The sequence below is a fragment of the Vulpes vulpes genome, chromosome 14 (assembly GCF_048418805.1).
Source record: "Vulpes vulpes isolate BD-2025 chromosome 14, VulVul3, whole genome shotgun sequence".
NCBI classification, from domain to species: domain Eukaryota; kingdom Metazoa; phylum Chordata; class Mammalia; order Carnivora; family Canidae; genus Vulpes; species Vulpes vulpes.
Genome location: NC_132793.1, coordinates 41,170,553 through 41,184,653, shown reverse-complemented (window position 1 = coordinate 41,184,653; position 14,101 = coordinate 41,170,553). Strand labels below are relative to the sequence as shown.

Sequence of the window (14,101 nt, the reverse complement as noted above, 5' to 3'; positions counted from 1 at the left end):
GTAGTACATCTTCAAATACTTGTAAGAAAGGGGGAATAGGGTCAGTATGCAAATTTCATGCACTTGTTAAATTTAACACGCCAAGTATATACTTTTTTTATATTTAATTCAAATGGATATCCTCATCAGTAATATCACCCGAGGTCTTAGAAAGCCTCTCTTTGCTTTTAAAGGGGAAAGGAGAAAAAATGAGTGGGAAATATCAGAAAGGGAGACAGAACATGAGAGACTCCTAACTCTGGGAAATGAATTAGGGGTGGGAAAGGGGAGGTGGGCGGGGGGTGGGGGTGAATGGGTGATGGGCACTAAGGGGGGCACTTGATGGGATGAGCACTGGATGTTATTCTATATGTTGGCAAATTGAACACCAATAAAAAATAAATTTATTAAAAAATAAAAATAAAAATAAAGATCTTTGCTTTTGTTGTTTGGCCATTTGTATTCCCCTTCTATAATTTGCTTCTTTATATTCTTTGCTCACTTTTCTCCAGGGTGTGTGTGTGTGTGTGTGTGTGGTTGTTTAGCTGATTTGGAGACGGTTTTTTGGTATGTTCTGAATGTAATTATCTGATAATACTAAGTATTTTCTCCTTTTTTCCCCCTCCATCCTGTATTTAACAAGCCAAGAAATGGAGCAAGGATAGATATTAGAGTAGAAACTAAAGCCACGGAAAATCTACAGGTTGGATATTTATTTTCTGGAATCTGGAGTGTAGGTGTTACAAATGAATTAGTTTAGCTTCTAGCATCATATAAGATAGGTCTTAGATGGGTCAGGAGTTGGAGACCATGTATTGATACCTTTATTTTTGCTTTGGAGGCCATCCCAACTTCAAAACACAGATTTAGCGCTTGGTAGGGATCATTTGTTTTCCAAGACCAAACATGACATATAACAGGCCATGCATCTCAGTATTCTAATGGTGACCCCTGTTATTTTCAGCGTTAGATGTTAATAAACTAATATTTTGAGCCATTTGGTGATTACTGTTTATCCTAAACTAGTGATTAAATGCTAAGTAGCATGTGGTTATTTGAGCTGGAACAATGAACTGTTGATTGTCTTGACTTTGATATTTGACCCCAATGAGTTGAGGACAGCATAAGCATTTTTATTTAATGTCATTCTGTAACTGAATTTCTATTGAGTTTTAGCCATTGGGCTGAATAAAATTATTCACATTTAAATTTAAATTGGGCACGGTTCTTTCTCTTTGAGCTCAGGGGGCTTTTAAAATTATATCATGCATAACACATTATGCTTATAGACTCTACAAAGAAATGATATCAGAGGCTACTTCAGGAGATTAGGCAAATGATATGTTGGATAGTTACAGAGTAAAAAAGTTAAGCAGTGTGCTGCTGGAAATTAAAAGGAAAGCAGTTTCCCCCCACTTTTTATTCTTACTGAAGGGTTTGACTTTGTGTTGTATGTCCATTTTCAGAACATCTCAGTTAGGGAAAAGTCATTTGTCCATAGCACTCAGATGATGATCAGTCAACATTTGGCATTTCAGGAAACTCATAGAAGAAATGGAAGAGAAGCAAAAGTCAGATAAGGCAGAATTGGAGCGGATGCAGCAGGAGGTGGAGACCCGGCGCAAGGAGACAGAGATCGTCCAGCTCCAGATCCGCAAGCAGGAGGAGAGCCTTAAACGCCGCAGCTTCCATATTGAGAGCAAACTGAAGGATTTGCTCGCTGAAAAGGAAAAGTTTGAGGAGGAAAGGCTGAGAGAGCAGCAGGAAATCGAGCTGCAGAAGAAGAAGCAAGAGGAAGAGAGCTTTCTTCGAGTCAAGGAAGAGCTCCAGCGGCTCCAAGAACTCAACAACAATGAGAAGGCCGAGAAGCTTCAAATCTTTCAAGAGCTGGACCAGCTGAAAAGGGAGAAGGATGAGCAGTATGCCAAGCTTGAATTGGAGAAGAAGAGGCTGGAGGAGCAGGAGAAGGAGCAGGTCATGCTCGTGGTGCATCTGGAAGAGCAGCTGCGTGAGAAGCAGGAGATGATCCGGCTCCTCCGGCAAGGGGAAGTGCAGCGGGTGGAGGAGGAGAAGCGGGATCTGGAAGGCATCCGAGAGTCCCTCCTTCGGGTGAAGGAAGCCCGGGCTGAAGGGGAGGATGATGGTGAGGAGTTAGAAAGGGCTCAGCTCCATTTCTTAGAGTTCAAGAGAAGGCAGTTGGTCAAGCTAGCTAACTTGGAGAAGGACCTGGTCCAGCAGAAGGACCTCCTGAGAAAAGAAGTTGAAGAGGAACAGGAACTCCTAGAGCGTTTAAAATCTGCAGAAGAGGAAGACTCTAGGTTATTGAAGAAAAATGATGCTAGCATCACGAACGTTACCCTGCTGGCTCGAAATGTGGAGAAGATAAAGCCAGCAGAATATAGGCTGCAGTATAAAGAACGCCAGCTCCAGTACCTGCTGCAGAATCATTTGCCAACCCTGTTGGAAGAAAAGCAGAGAGCGTTTGAAATCCTTGACAGAGGTCCCCTTGGCTTAGACAACACTCTTTATCAAGTGGAGAAAGAGATGGAAGAAAAAGAGGAACAGCTTGCCCAGTACCAAGCCAACGCGAGCCAGCTGCAGAAGCTCCAGGCCACCTTCGAATTCACTGCCCACATTGCACGTCAGGAAGAAAAGGTGAGGAAGAAGGAAAAGGAGATCCTGGAGTCTCGGGAGAAGCAGCAGAGGGAGGCACTGGAGCGAGCTGTGGCCAGGCTGGAGAGGAGGCACTCAGCCCTGCAGAGGCGCTCCACCCTGGGCCTGGAGATCGAGGAGCAGAGGCAGAAGCTCGCCACGCTCCACAGCAGCAGCAGCGAGCAGTCTGGGCTCCAGGCTAGCCTGGAAGCTGAACAGGAAGCCCTGGAGAAGGACAGGGAGAGGTGAGACTGGGAAGGGAGAGCACGGCATGCTGTGGGTGCCAAGTGATGGCGACTTTTCTACCCCTCCCAGTGTGACTCTGTCTCTTAAAAAAACTAATTCTTTTTACCTGTGTATTCTCTAATACACCAACAAATGGTTTTAGTCAAACAAAAGTGAGAAAGCACCCCTAAACATTTTCTTTCTCCTTAGGATCCTTCCTCATTTAGAATCATTGGCCTACAGTTATTGAAAAAAATACACTAAGGAAACCAAAGGCCTTGTCCCTTACTCCACTGACCTATGGAATGTGAATGTTCTCATATTTGATAGGATAGCCTCTAGTCTGCCCCCTCCTTTGCTTCCCTCCCCCCCGTCCTCCTTTGGCTCTGTATCTCCCTTTCTCTTTCCCTTCCCTTCCCCCCTCTTTTTTTCCTTCTCTCCATCCCCTTCCTCATCCCATCCCGCCCCTCTGAATTTTTCCTATTCTCCCCACTCCTACAACCTCACCATGGGCTTAACATCATCTCTGCAGCTAGCGCTAGTTACTGTAAAACACCATCCCTTCCTTCACAGTACCATGTGCTAATGTCTACACCTGCTGGGAAACTGAAAACAGCCCCTTTTCCCACCTCTCTTGATTCATAATATTTGCAGGAGGCCCCAGGATTCTGCGTTAAAAAATAAACAAAATTCTCCAGGTGATTCTGAACACAGTGATATTTTTAGGCAGATGTGGTGAAGATTTACTCATGTTACTTTTGGTGTTGTGAAAAATAAAACTAGGAATTAGCACTATTTCCATGGTAAAGAAAGAGTATCTCCTTCCACCAATTCCCTGTCACCAGGCTTCCCACACTAGGTCCTCAAAAGGAATCAGTAGTGAATTCAAGAACACTTTTTCTGGTAGCCTAGCAGATGTGATACCAAGACTCCCAGAAATCTGTAGGCTGCCTGGTGTGTAAACATCACCTGATTTGTTGTCCTACATGGGAGCTTCATACCCTGGCCCAGCCCCATTCTGTCTGGCTGGCCTTGGCAGGCTCTTTGATCTTTGGGCCTCAGTGTCCTCGCTCTAACAAGAAGGGGGCAGAGGAGATCAGGGCCTGTTCACTTTCTTTAGCTCCAGACTCTTTGATCAGTTAAGATTTTACCTGAAGCCCAGGTTGGAGGGCCTAGGCTCTCTAGCATTCCAACCACCCACAGCACCTCCTGAGGAGCTACAACTGAAGCCTGGTCGGCTGGCTTGTAAGAGCCCAGCTTGACATTGGCAGAGGCCTGGGATCCATATAGATGACGAAGCAAGGCCTGCTGTGAGGCTGGAGCCTCCCTCCATCATCTTGCCTGAACAGGTTGGGCAAACTCCCTTTGAAATGATCTGTTTCTACTGTGAGTTCTGTTTACCTTTGCTCTCTGGTAATTCCCTCTGGCAAAACAGCAAGAAATAACAATCAAAAACCATAATGCTATTACTTCAGAGAAATAGGTTGGAGGTTTAAGAAAATGATTGCAGGTATGTTATGTAAATGAAATTGCTGGACAAAGCTCCAGCCCCAGGAAATTTAAAGTAGTGAAGGGCACATTCTCAATTTATATCCGGCAGTGTGCAGTAAGAATGCAGCATGAGCTTTTAGCTTGATATCTAGTTTTTGTCAACCGACTTCAGTCCCTGGCCATTTAGTATTAATACTCTATTATAGCAGATACAGTATTGTGATTTTCCATGGAAGTGATTTCCCAGTGTCAGCGTTCCTCCAGAAGCCACACAAAGGATGCTTTTAGTTTCATGTGTTTTGATGGAGTAGACTTTGCTAAGACCTAATTCAGGCCAGCAAATTCTGAGCTCTTTGCTCTGGCTGTGTTGCTCCTGCAGCTTTTTGTGGTTATTGGTTTTGTGTGTCATTACCTCTCTGGGTTCTCATGGCTAAGCCAGGGCCTGTCGTGCAGCCCAAGTCAGCCACTTGTGAAACCCCCAAGTGCGAAATTTTAAATTCATGTGGAACCAGATCAGACAACAGTGAACCGAGCTCAGCTTTCCTTTTTTGGCTTCCTTATAAACAAGATTCAGCTCATTCTCTGTCCTCTTTTCCACCCAGTGGTTATATAGCCACTGGGGACAAGTGTCATGCAGATAGAAGGTAGCAGATCTACTTACCATCCCCTCTGGGCCACTGTGTCCTCTTATCTGCTGACCCCAGAGCAGTGGCCCAGGCAGGCCAGCTCTTCATCTGTGCTGAGACTGTTTTCTTGGGGTGCCTTTCCCTTGCCACCTATATAAATCCCTTTGGGGCTTCAGGGCCCCGCACCAAACCCTTTGTTTTTGGAGTCTTTTTCATTGCTGCCAGTGCTGAAGGATGTCCTTGAACAACTCTAGTAGGTGTCATCTTAGTTATGAACGTTGGCAGTTACATGCGGCTCATTTTCTTTACTATCTCTGAGACTTTGTATTAATATTGTTCCCTGGTTCTTTGCCCACCAGTTGGCCCCTTAACATCAATTTTTTATGCTTTTTTTCTTCTTCCTTTGAAAATACTTCATACTGTGCAAGTTGATGCTTGGTAAGTACTTGCTCATCAATAGACGCATGAAGGGCTGAGTTAAGCTGGGTATTGCCTTCTATGGAACCTGTGAGTACTGACCCTGGTGACCTTGACATTTCTGAGGATTAAGAACTTGGTGCTCATGTTCAGGATAGAGCAGTCAAATTGCTGCTGGTAACACTGGAGAGCCGGCAGTATCGTGGTGCACCAGAATCTCTGAAGTTTGAATCTGAAGGAGTTTGGAAGACTAATTGATTCTCTCATTTGGTGTATGAAGAAATTGAGACCCAGATTTCATTAATTTGCCCAAGTCCACACAATGAGTGAGCTGTAGCCCCTAGGTGGGTCTCATGTTTCTGGGGCTAAATTTACTGGCAAGTTTAGCCCTCTGGCCTCATGGCCCTGAATTCAAGCATGCCAGGGCCAGCAGGAGAATGGCCTTACACACACTTGTCCTCATACTGAATGTATCATTTATCATTAGAAATACATTTTTGGTTCTACCATTTATGGCGTATTTTAATTTCTCAAGATGATTACCTTGCTTTCTTAGGTTTCCTGCCTAGTTCCCTTTTCTACATCCTCTTCCTTAACCAAAGTGGATTCTTAGTTTTCATGACTTAGACCTTTGTTCATACTACTTCCTTTTTTTTTTTTTTTAAAGATTTTATTTATTCTTGAGAGACACGGAGAGAGGGAGAGAGGTAGAGGTGGAGACAGAGAGAGAAGCAGGCTTCCTGCAGGGAGTCCATTGTGGGACTTGATCCCAGGACCCCGAGATCACAACCTGAACCAAAGGCAGACACTCACCACTGAGCCACCCAGGTGCCCCTGTTCATACTACTATCTGCATCTGGGGAAGCCTTCACCCTCATCTCCAAATGTTCAAATTCCCACTGGTCCCTGAAGACTCAACTTGAAATTGCCTTAACTACGTGGATTCTCCTAGATGGGTGATTTTTAAAAATTCTTTATACCTTAAATCTCTTTTTTCAAATAGAAGTATTTAGGGGTATCTCAATGTGTAGTCAAAGACCAACTGTTTCATTGAAGCAGTGGTGGGCTCAGAATCCTGCATATCTACCTCAGAGGATTGGCTCAGAGCACAGTAGAGATATCTTTGCCCTTGAGAATCAACTCTCTCCAACTTTTGGGTCCCTGCAGCATTTTTTCTGAACCCTTCTTGTGGCTTGTTACCACCTTATACCTTGTGTGATGAGGCATCTTTTCTACTAGAAAGTAAAGCTTGCAAAGAGTGTTTGGCTTGATCCCCCATGTTTCTAGAACAATGTCCCACCTATTGAAGATGCTCAGGAAATACTGTTAATAAATGAATTAATGTAAATTCTGTCTCTGTAGATTAGAGCATGAAATCCAGCAGTTGAAGCAGAAGATCTGTGAGGTTGATGGTGTTCAAAAAGGGCATCATCAGACCTTGGAGGGGAAGGCTCCTTCTCCCAGCTTGCCATCCAGTACTGAGAAGTCACACCTGGTCCCTCTGATGGATGCCAGGTACTGGACATTAAACTGATGCCAGCCCTACCTGTGATGTGATTTAGTGACTCACTGTACCACACATTGTCAGTTTGCATATGGAGGGATCCATCCAAGGCAACAAGTGGTAGGTGGGAAGAAGTATCATTTGACGAAAACCAAAGACCCGAGGACTGGCCAGCCCAATCCAGGGAATGCTGGTGCTACGTTGTGTGAGGAGGTAGAATTAGAAGGTTCAGGGAAACCACCTCTGCCAGGAAGGAATGTACCAAGGCCAGGTGAGAGGAAGAAATGGGCAGAGTTAATTGGACCATACCAAGAAGGAGGACCTTGTGCTGACAGTTAATTTATGGAGGTCATTAATTACAAACAGATGAAGTGTGTTACAAAAGCTGTACCAGTGTATTCAGAATGATCATGAACAACATATACATCTGATTCTGCTATAGCAAAATCATTTTCAACTTGAGTGGCATTGTAAATTGTTATGTGGCTTAGAGCTTTCAGATAAATTGACTTAATCATTCTTTGCCCATAAGAAAATGGACTGTTTTCCTCAACTCCAGCTGTTTCATGGGGATGTTTCAAATTGGGCAGTCACAAGCCCTGGGCATCAGGCAATATGTGTTTGGATATCAAAATGCATTCAGAATGCTAGGAGCCCCTGTATCCTCTTAAACCTAGGTCTGCATGTTCAGGGGGACTAGTTTAAAAAGATCCAGAGAAGTAATTCATTTGTAAGTGCCCTCGGCTCTGGGTCAGCCATGTATGATTTTCCTTTCAGTTCTGAAAGGTGACTACCACATTTTATTACCCTGTCCATTCTTCTATACTATTTCACCTAAAATATTCATCTCTTTACCTAGCATTTCAGAAAATCATCGAGACATGGCCAATAGTAGAGAAATGTTTCTAGGACTGTGCATGTGTTTAGAGAGATGAAGCCAGATTTTTGTTTCGTGTGCTAAGACATAAACATGCAAAATAGTTCATGTTAAGTAATTCATCTAATCAGTGTTTCTCTAACTGGGAGAGGGAGAGTGTAGAAGTAAGCAAGCCTTCCATGTGGGCAGCCTGAGCCATAGAAGGATTTTAGCTGGAACTAAAATTCTCTGGTCTCCCTGGTTCCTCTGGGTGGATGGTTGTACTTCCTACAATTTCATCTTTGTTCTCTAGGGTACCAGATGTTCAGTTGACAACTGCCTTAGTAGTTGGCCGTTTCATGCTTCCACTGTCTTGGCCCACGCCAGGCAGTTTGAAAGGTAGAGAGGCCTTTAAAATGTGGTTTACCCCAGCCAGCTGCCAATGGAGAGAGAAGACAGAGTAGAAACAGTTCAAGCCATTGTTCCTTTGGAATAGTGGAGATCCATAGAGATCTTGTCCACTTCCTGCCGCTCTCCCCGCTTTAATCCTCTTACATGACTTTGTGGTGTAAGAAATAACTATCACTGTTTTGCATAAGAGGGTAGTGAGGCTTGATGAGTGAAGTGCTGGGTCTCAGAGTCAGGTCTTTGGCCTTGGAGCCTTCTGAAACCAGTGTCTGTGATTCTCCTCTGCCCCGCAGCAGGGGGTCCACCAAGGAAGTCCAGGAGAGATTTGGGTGGGATTACCTACTCTCACCTTTTATTCTCAACATTCTGTTATTTGTTCAGTACTTTCTTATTTGGGAAAACCCAGATAGTGAACACATGGCACTAGATTTCTTAGGAAGTAGAAAAATGTTCCAGGTCCCGAGTCATTATGTTTGGCATTTAGAGTGAGAAAGTTCCTTGTTTTGAAGGGCAGAATTAAGAAAGGATCTCATATGCCCTTTGTGGTTAGAAGTCTTTAACCACGACCCCGATATCTGTTGTTTTCAGGATCAATGCTTACATTGAAGAAGAAGTCCAAAGACGACTTCAGGATTTACATCGCGTGATTAGTGAGGATGGTGATGCATCTGCAGATGTGGTGAAGGTGAGCTGAGGGAGCCAAGTCATATGTCATTCATTTTCAAGATGACCTTGCCATAAGGTGGTGGTGGTGGCGATGATGGTGGCAGTGATGGGCTCCTTTATTATTGTTTGTCAGTGAGAAAATTGAGATGCAAACTGTTCTAAAGAATTACATATTGATTGGGTGGAGCTCAACAGGTTATAAATAGTGTTGATTCAAGAGATACTTTATTTTAAAATTTTGTTCTTCTGGGGAAAATTCTTAAATGAATATAAAGCCTCCCAAAACATTTTATTTACTTTGTTTGATTCTACATGTAACGTTTTTCTGTTTTCTCCAAAAATATAACCAATTTCCTTAAGTATTTAATTTTGCTTGATAAATTATCCCAAGTAGATATGTAATTTTGCTTTTGAGAAGATACATATTTGCGATGTTGATTTTTATTAAAATAAAAACATTTCATTCCTGTTCTGAAACCTAAGAAAACTTCCTAAGGAAATTTTGCTTATAATATTAGTCTTAGAATTTTAAGAGTAGGAACAAATGCCTCAGTTCCCTTACAGTCAGATGGATCGATAGAGTAGTGTTTACCGTGGGAATATAAATTGTATAGAGGGTTGTCATTGTTGGGCAAGTATGCTTCTTTAGAATTTTGTTCCCATAAATATTTCTAATCAAATCAGTTTCTTTTCCCTGTATGAACAAGCTATAATTTAATATAGAGGGCTTTTTATTTTCTTATCAGGATAATGAGAAACTCCACAATGGCACCATTCAACGCAAGCTAAAATATGAGGTAGGTAATGATTTTTCAGATTGATAAGGTCGCCTTAAATTATGGCATGCTTGTGTGATTAAATTTTCTTAATGTTTAGTTGCATAATTAGAATTTTGAAGTCCCAGCGAGATTAATGGCTAATAGGGAAGGCAAGCTATTATATGGACTTCAAATTAAACGGAATCCTGCAGGTTGAAAAGTGCTTTGACTTTATTTGAATGACATATGACTGTGGTGGAAGCTCCTTGCCCAGTTTTTCATTCGTAACAGTATCCTTTCCTTTCCCTTGGTCTGTATTTAAAAGACAGAATTATAAAATCAGAATCAGATATGGGGTTTGGAAATGAAACTGAGTACTTCTTGATGTTTTAAAAACCCAGCTCATTTTATAGACTGTGAGTTGGCAGTAGTACAAAGGACATACTCCTGATTGATTAGCTTATTTATCTGGTGGATTGTCAAACAGGTTTATTTGGGCATACGATTTGTGACGTTTTACTTGTATTTTCCTCCACTGAGGCACTTGTCCTTCCCATACATTCCTAAACTAAACAACAACAACAACAACAAAAAAATCAAAAGTACTAGATGGTAGAAGTCTACAGTTGGCACCCATACATTACAGAGAGCAAGAGGTAAGATGGTGGGAGTTCCACACGAAGCTTTACTGACTTTGGCTACTGCTACACATCCTTTCCAGTTATGCGGTAATGACATTATCTTCCTCCGTCTCCCTAGCAGACTTCCTTGGGAAGAGGAGGACATTGCCCTTCATTTCTTTGTATCTACTGAGCCTGGCCTATAGTGGGCGTCCTATAGGCCTTTCACCGTGCTGGTTTGTAGCTATGGCAATGGAGGTCTAACCAGGGCAGGTATAATTAAGAATTCCTGTGAAGTGAGCCAAGAGGCTAGAGAGAGATGACCAAGGTTGAAATGCTTGTCCATTTCTTTTGGCCTTGTCATCTGACTGTCACTAAGTATGCCCTGATGCCATTTACATTTTGGATATATGGTAAAAGACTTATTTTCACAACTAAATCTGACTTTTTGAAAATCGAATCAAAGGTCTTAGGATTTATTTTGGAGCAATTGAAATGTTAGACCAAGAAATGGATACTGTAGATCAATCCCATGCAGTGTATTTCTATCAAATACTCAGCAATTTGTAAGATAAATAATATGGAAATTGACATTCTATTTGTGAATCGGATCATCTGTTCTTAAATCACATATTAATCATATGAATGGCTTAGGCTTTCAGTTTAACATCTGCATTAATCTGCACAATGAAACCAATGACTGCAAGAATTTTCATGTGCCAAAGATTTGCAAAAGGTGCCTCCACATTCCCATTTCAACTGTTTTTGACATCTTGAACAGAAAAGGCATCTTGTCCCACTGCAGCCCAGAGATGTTCCTGACACTTCCAGCAGAGAAGAGGGGAGGGAGGTGGATCAGAACCACCACCAAGATCATCCCTTGGCATGGAGCATCTCAGGCTCTATGGTTCCCTTCTCAGAATTACAAGAGAGAGCCCAGTAGCAAGGCCATCAGTCCTCAGTGTATGAGCTGCTGCAGAACAGTGATTGCAGACCTGGTCATCTTGCATCCGCAGGCTGTTTTCAACCAAAATGTTTCAGTCTACCTGAAATCACTTCCCTTAACAAAAGCAACACCAGTGACATAAAACATTTTCAGCGTAGGTCAGGAAATTTCCGTGACCTGATGACTCATAAAGATGAGTACAGCTTGGGAATCAAGTCTGGCTGGACTTTGCTGCAAGATTTGTGCCAAGAATTGTCTATGAATAATGGAGGCAAGCAGACCAGGCAAAGCAAGTTACTCCTTGTCCTCTCTGAAAACATTCGTAGTGAGGAAAGTGCCTCCCACATTGTTCCTCATGGTGCACCAACCTCAAAGTTTTGTGGTGCGCAGCAAGTCAAGAGAGAGTTAGCTGCTAAAAAAGTTAACTCTCCACAGTCCCTGATAATACCAACACAGAAGCAACCAGTGGGTTGGGCTATTTTTACCACAGACTCTCAGACCTTTATAAAGATACCTGCAGTCACCTGCTGCAGTCTGGCACAGGGATGATCCGCCTAGTCAGGCACATGGGGAGCCTGCGTGACCCCAGTGAGCTCACCTCCCATGTGATCACATTTATCAGAAGACTGCCATTTCTGAAACACTTTCTCCTAGATGCATCCCTGAAGACACACGGACTGTCAGCAGAGTCTCATTCTTTCCCTGGAGAAGCTCAAATGGGCAGCAGCAACAGTGAGGAGGCAGGTGCTGCTTGGCCAGGAGAGAGCTCGGTGCCTTTCAGAGCCCCAGGCCTCACTGTGGCCTCTGCGCCTGCGGGATCACCAGGCTCCTTCCCGAGCTCAGTCTGCCACCTAGAATACGAAGGTGCTAGACAGAACTGTGCATTTAAGCAGACCCTGGTGCAGTTTCCAGCCCAGATGCTGAAACTTCAGGAGCACCCTTTAGAAGACTTTCTTGAGCACGTGGCTTGCTCCTACCAGAACTTGTGGGCGATGTGAACAAAGTGCAGGGTGTTTACTGGCTTACTGTTGCCACCTATACTGAACCTGACCCTCAACCAGCTTGTTTTCTCCTGCTTCATTCCATTTTATACACTTTGGTTCTGTCAGATAACCCGTCAGGCTCAGTGGCTGTTTTTCATTCTCTACCTCTTTCTGGACTAGAGGAGATTCAAATTGGCTTTGGTGGGCAGAGCATTAGATTCCTGGGCTCTACAGAGAGTCTGCTGCTCACTGTATTTAGTTACAACAAAGACCTCTGTCAGCAGATATGCCGTGACCTCCTGGGTGTCCTGATGCCTGAGTCTGATGTTGCTGCCTGTACTAACCATCCTTTGTTCCAACAAGATCTGGTTCAGCTCTCTCTGGATTGGAAAGCAGAAGTTAGTTTTAGTTTTGGCAAACGGAGTTCGGTTGTCATTCAGATTCCGGAATACCTTGGTTGACATGATTTATATTCTTCATGGAAACATGGAAGTCAACGTCCCCTCTCTGGCAGAGGTTCAGTTATTGCTCTACACGACTGTCAGAGTTGAGGGTGACCGTGGCCCAGACCAGTGCCAGTCGTTGGTCCTTCTAAACACCCACATTGCCCTTTTGAGGGAAGATCGAGTTTTCTATCCCCGCACTCAGTCTCTAAACATACCTCCTTCACAAACACAATTTGACATGACCAGATGCCGTGCTTTAAGCGAATTCAGGTGTGTTGTTGTTCCAGAGAAGAAAACATTGTCAACCGTTGAACTTGTCTTCTTCAATAAACACAAAGTCTTATCAGGTTCAAGAAATGGTGCTAAGCACTTTGAGGAAGCGCAGAACGTCCAGTTATTCACCGGCATGCTGTGTCTTCAGGGCAGTCAGAACGTGGCACCTGATATCTGGAAAATGACCCTCAGCTCTCATGATGAGGCTCTGTGGCTCATCTCACATTTGACAAGGCTCAAAGGAGGAAACTTGTAAAAATATTCTGCATGTTTTTTGAGATTTTTAATAAAATGAACATTATGTTAATAGTCAAGGCCTAGGAATATCTCTGTGATTTAAAATTGGAAAAGTGCAGACCTCTAAAATTGAAAATGTAAATATTTTAAATATCTACAATAAAAGAAAAATAGGGGATAGCTGAACACTGATAAAATATCTTTATCACCACTCTGCTTCATTTTCTTGAACCTCGGCCTTGTAAATTTGGGTCTGCCTCATTATTTGTGAGGTGATTAAAGCATTTCTGATTGTTTTTGGCTTCATGTCGACTTATAGTATGGTGCCTTGGAATCTTTTTGTGTCTGTTGGATTCCAGTAGGCTAATTTGTGCTGCTTGAAAAAGTGCCCGGTTGGCAGTGACCTTCACTGACATCTTCCGTTTTAGCCGTGATTAGGACAGCTCTGTAGCAGAGCACATTAGTAATGCATCAAGCTTCCTGGAAGGACCCAGGGATTTAAAATACCCTCCCCTCACTCTAATACATGGAATGGAGACAGCGCCACATGCCCTGCCCTGCCATGTCTTCTTCCTCAGTTAATTGCCTTTTCCTTCCTCTTTTCAGACTTTTTGACTGTTGCTTTCCAACCTATGTGATTTCAGCTCCTTACTTATTGGTTTAGTTTTGACTACCCTTCCCCCATGCCACATGCCAGTTCTTTCTCTGAGCCTTTGTTAATTCTGTCCTAGAAAGGCTCTTCATCTTCAAGTCTAGCTTTTTCTAACAGCTCCTTTAAGTGATTTTATGAGCCGTAGGGTCACCCCAGAAGGCATTCAGCACGTTCCCCTGGCTGCCCTCCCTCTCTGCCTCCCATCTAATCCATCATCACTCATAACCTCTGACCAAGGTGTTCTTCTGGCCAGAGCCGGTTGGCGTGCTGGCCTCCCTTCTGAGATGGGTCACACCCATAAGTGGCCTCAGGTACATCTCTCTTCACAAAGTACCATCTGGTACTCAGCTGCCTTCCTCCTC

At 43.4% G+C, this 14,101-nt stretch overlaps 2 protein-coding genes across 36 annotated transcripts in view; both read left to right on the top strand.

Annotated features, from left to right (window-relative positions):
- Positions 1 to 14,101, top strand: part of LOC112922739 (kinesin-like protein KIF16B) — a 314,279-nt gene that overhangs the window by 199,347 nt on the left and 100,831 nt on the right. For all 35 annotated transcript variants that reach the window (XM_072736435.1, XM_072736422.1, XM_072736421.1 and 32 more), the window contains 4 exons: positions 1,518 to 2,876; positions 6,753 to 6,905; positions 8,747 to 8,843; positions 9,571 to 9,621. In XM_072736435.1, coding sequence (XP_072592536.1) covers positions 1,518 to 2,876; positions 6,753 to 6,905; positions 8,747 to 8,843; positions 9,571 to 9,621 — 1,660 coding nt within the window. The remainder of the gene's footprint in view (positions 1 to 1,517; positions 2,877 to 6,752; positions 6,906 to 8,746; positions 8,844 to 9,570; positions 9,622 to 14,101) is intronic.
- Positions 10,244 to 13,159, top strand: LOC140595389 (uncharacterized). The gene is given in 5 exon segments (XM_072736351.1): positions 10,244 to 10,384; positions 10,984 to 11,587; positions 11,590 to 12,117; positions 12,120 to 12,534; positions 12,536 to 13,159. Coding segments are annotated over 5 exon segments (2,259 nt in total). The 3' UTR covers positions 13,107 to 13,159.